Source organism: Haplochromis burtoni, unplaced genomic scaffold (genome assembly GCF_018398535.1).
Source record: "Haplochromis burtoni strain Fernald_Lab_line unplaced genomic scaffold, NCSU_Asbu1 Contig_162, whole genome shotgun sequence".
NCBI lineage: Eukaryota > Metazoa > Chordata > Actinopteri > Cichliformes > Cichlidae > Haplochromis > Haplochromis burtoni.
The window spans coordinates 297,708-302,095 of record NW_024582523.1 but is presented as its reverse complement, the minus strand read 5'-3'; the positions used below and the strand labels follow the sequence as shown (position 1 = coordinate 302,095).

Sequence of the window (4,388 nt, the reverse complement as noted above, 5' to 3'; positions counted from 1 at the left end):
TGGGAGATTCCCCTCGGAACAGTCTTGCTTCACCTAACCACCCCGCTCCCTCCCCCACTAACACACATACACACTGAACTCTTTCTTGTTATCTGGCAGCAGAATCGTAATAAAACTGAGTGACTCCAATGTGTCTACACGTCAGCGCGCCACTAAATCCCAAGAAAGCCGCACTGTACCTGCGCCTGTAACAGCAGACGCCTCTCGGCACAGATGTTGGCACTGGCCAGTTTAGAAGTTGAAATAAAGTTACGTAAAATATATATAGTAAATATATTAAATATACATTTAAAGCATAGGCCACCGCTTGCATATTTGTTGTTTTTTTACAAATGTCCGTATAAGCTGTAATTATAATGTCTGCTTCCAGTGCAAATAAATCTTCCACAGTTCAATCCAGTTCAAACTGGTTTGAAAATGCGTCGCAGTTTAAGGTGACATAGACTGAAAACACTGAGATGTGTGCACGGTTTTCCAGTGCGTCTCTCGACAGGCTCTTTATGAAAGGGGCTTCACACACCACGTACAATTAACACCTTTATTCAATTGACAGGAAGGCAACAAGTGGACTAATTACATGAATATAAAAAAAACAAAAAACAAAGAAGGTTTTTGAAAGCACCACAGTGCAGTCGTTCCGTTTGAACAAATATGATCATAGTGGTTCTGCATATAAACACATATTTACAGCCTTCGACATTTTGTACAAATCCATATAAATATGACCTGAGTTGTTTTGAGCGCTCTCTACAAACCCACAAGATTTGATGTAGCATGGATCAACCGCACAGTTTTGTTTTTTGTTTTGTTTTTCTGTTTTTCTTTTTGCTATTATTCGGTTTGTGTATAGGCATCTTATTTATTTTAAAAAAAACTTGCATATTTACCATTTATTCATTTACAAAAGAAGGTAAGGAAAAAACTGAAGCGATAAATAATTTAAAAACACGCTAGATGTCCGTTAAATATGCTGCCACAAGTGATCAGAAATCCCTTATGTGCTTTTGTGAATGGAAACCCAGTTCTGAAACATTCTTGATCATCTAAAAAAAAAAACAAAAAAAAAAACACAGCAATGTTTCATCTCAGGTTTGTCTCCCGGTCCAGTCATCGTTTTCTCTGCAGAGTCATTGTGGAGAGACCTCGTTTGAAATAAAACCGAAGACAGAAATCTGCTCTTGAGTCAGTGTTAATAAACAGCTCCCACGCTTTGCTGCGGGACTGGGTGGTGCACGGCTCCCGGGTGTTGTAGGTGTGATCCCTGCTGGTACCAGTGGTTATTATAATCCTCCAGGTACGGCGGCGATGAACTGTGCGTCGGCTGCGGCACCTGAGGTCTGCTGATCGGGGTGTTCTGAGGGGTGCTGCTGTTGTCCCAGACAGCGGGCGATGGCGGGGAGTTGCAGGCCATGGAGTCGCTGGCATTGGGGCTGTGCTCCAAGGGAACCTCGCCGTTTTTGTACAGCTTCTTGAACTTGGATCTCCGGTTCTGGAACCAGATCTTGACCTACGAATCAGAGGATCAGCATTAACTGTTATGTTAAAATGTTTGTGATGATTCTAGTTTATTCAAAGAGTGTTTAACTTCAGGATAGCAGCGCATTTAATTGTTAATCGTTTACCTAAATTAGGGATATCCAGTGCAGACACAAAAAGCATATATGCTGTGCGTAATTACGCACCAGGGTGTTATTAAAGGTTAAATTATTGGCCATACTGGGGAAACCCTGATTCACGTGACTTTAAAGCGCTGATCAGTTGGAAAATGTGAGGTGTTTACAGGTGGCTTACCTGCGTCTGAGTAAGGCCAAGTTGAGCCGCCAGCTCCGCTCTTTCAGGCAGGGCGAGGTATTGTGCCTTCTGGAAGCGTCTCTGCAGAGCAGCAAGCTGGTAGCTAGAGTAGATCGTCCTCGGCTTGCGAATCTTTTTCGGCTTTCCATTTACCATACGAACCTCCGGCTCTGGCTCCTCTTTCACTGCAAATAAATAAATACATACACACATAAATAAATAAATATTGATCACTGAATAAAACTTCGAATGGCCTCAAAGGCTTAAACATGAAACACCAGGAAAATAAAATTAAAAAAAACAAACAAACAAAACGGTAGCAGTCTCACGGTAGTAAGACATTTGGCGATATGGGAATTTAGCCAGGGAGGGGGGAAAAACAACAACTGAGAATAATTTTCCTAAATCAAAATAATAATAATAAAAATCTCCTCAGTTGAAAACACAAGTATGGCACTTTAGTAAGAACATCGGAGGCAAAGAAGGAAACCAAATTGTAACTGTTCACGCTTTAAAAAAATTTTTTTTATCTAAACTTGCATTTCACTTCAAAGGTTAAACGTTGGTAACATTAAAATTTATGAAGTGAATATATTACCATCTAACCCTTACCAGTTTATGCATACCTATTAATTGCTGTTTCAGTCCAGGGTAGGCAATTATAACACCACAGTAGCATAAAACGGCACACTACCACTGGACAAATGTTATCTTTTACGCATGACTGCACAAGAAATAAAATAATCAGTGAGCACCACGTTGCTTTTATATTTGTAATACTTTTATGTTTGGATTACTTTGATATCTACCAATTGTTATCAAATCAAAATGACAAAATGTGCGCCAAGTTGGCATTCAAATAGGAAATAAAGCTTATAATGAAATGTAACTTGCTATGAGGGATACCTCTTTTTAAAAAATGTCCAACCAGATCATGCAAGAGGGAAACAAGTGATTAGATTTAAAGTTGGCGTAGATCACATTATGCACACTGGAGATATACAAAACAAAACACAGCCTGTGATTATCTCTTCATTTACCTGAGCCCGGAGGTGAAGCTTGCAGGTGATCTCTGTTGTAATGTCCGTACTGTCTGTAGCCATTCGTGTATGGGTATTCAGATTTGGTGGCATACGCTCCAGCAGCTCCCATTCCGTTCAGATTAAACTGGTGATGGTAAGAGTTCATGGGCTGCCCGTACGGCTGACTCTGATAATATTCATGATGGCCGTGGGCCGTCTGTCCACTGTAGTAGCCCATGTCCGTCACGGACGACTCGGGCAGAGTAGGGGAGTCCTTGGAGTTCGGATGGCAACTCATAGATCCTGGGAGATCGGTCAAAATACTCGCAATCTTCTTCTCGTACGTCTGTCCGGCGCTCATTGTGAAAGCAGTCCCCCCAGAATAAAGAAAGTCCACTGGTGGATCCTTTCTTCTGCGGATTGTGCAAAGCAAATTCGCGACGCAGAACTGCTGTGTGCGCGCTCTTTGAACGCACGACTGTGACGAGCCTATAGTCCACTGAAACTCTTCCAGCTGCAGAAACTTGGTTGTGGCATTGCTCTGCCCCTGTGACACAGTTTTAAAGAACTGAGCTAGTGCTGGCTTCCTATTGGTTCCTCTGCCCCCTCTCCTCCTCCTCCTTTGCGCTCCGGGCGAAGCCTTGGCGAAAGCCAGCCTTTAGCTAAGAGCGCATATGTGCACACATAGCCCATTGCCCCGAGTTTTTTCGTTCCCTTTACATTTGAATTTACTTGTTCACGTGTGAAACGTGAAGTAATGCATTTAGAGACTGTGTTCAAACTTAAACCAAAGGCCCAGTTTTCTCCCCAATTGCTCTACAGGCTGCATAGTGGGGTCGTGGTGCTTCAACACAAAAGTAGCCCAGAGCTTTTCTAAAGACTAATCCTTCAGCCAGGTCGTCTCCTCAATGTTTTATGCAATGTTTTCGTAACAGTACCAAGAGATCAGACATTGCTCAGCATGTTGAAAAGCTGCATACCCGTCTCCCACAGACTCTTATTGTCATTTAAAGGTGTTGGCGGACGGCGGACTTTACGTGAAAGAGATGCAGCAAATAGATAAAAGACTCGTTCAACTGATAATGCCTACGGCTGAATTCCTCCACACTGTCCGTGTTTTGCTTTTTGTAAATGCAAATTCCACCAACACTGTTTAAGATGACGGTTAAGAACTGCGCTGTACCAGTTCATAACAGTCTTTAGATAATATTAGAGGTAAAACTGTAGTTTTATTATATAATGTTTTTTATTCTAATATTATCAATGATTAAAATCCGTCCCTTCTCACTTATACAACTTTTCATTGTAATTTTCATTGTGTTTCTCTTGGCTTAGGTCCCTGCTGATGAAATCACAGTGCACAGCGCCCCCTGCTGTGCGAGATTGCAAATGTATCTTTCATTTTCTTCCTGCAAGAAGGAAAACCTGGAGCTTCATACAGTTAAAGGTGTACGAAGATTGTTTTTCTATCTACAGCTTAAAATTAAAAATTTGAATGAGCAACTTTCATAGACTCACTATTAAAGATTATTTAAAAACTTTTCAAGTGAAGCTTCTGATTTGCTTTTATGCAAC

General features: G+C 41.4%; 1 protein-coding gene across 1 annotated transcript; it reads right to left on the bottom strand.

Moving 5' to 3' along the window:
• Nucleotides 1–524: 524 nt before the first annotated feature.
• Nucleotides 525–3,284, bottom strand: dlx3b (distal-less homeobox 3b). Its single transcript, NM_001286315.1, is given in 3 exon segments — nt 525–1,507; nt 1,792–1,976; nt 2,832–3,284. Coding segments are annotated over 3 exon segments (846 nt in total). The 5' UTR covers nt 3,175–3,284; the 3' UTR covers nt 525–1,189.
• Between the last annotated feature and the right edge of the window lie 1,104 nt (nt 3,285–4,388).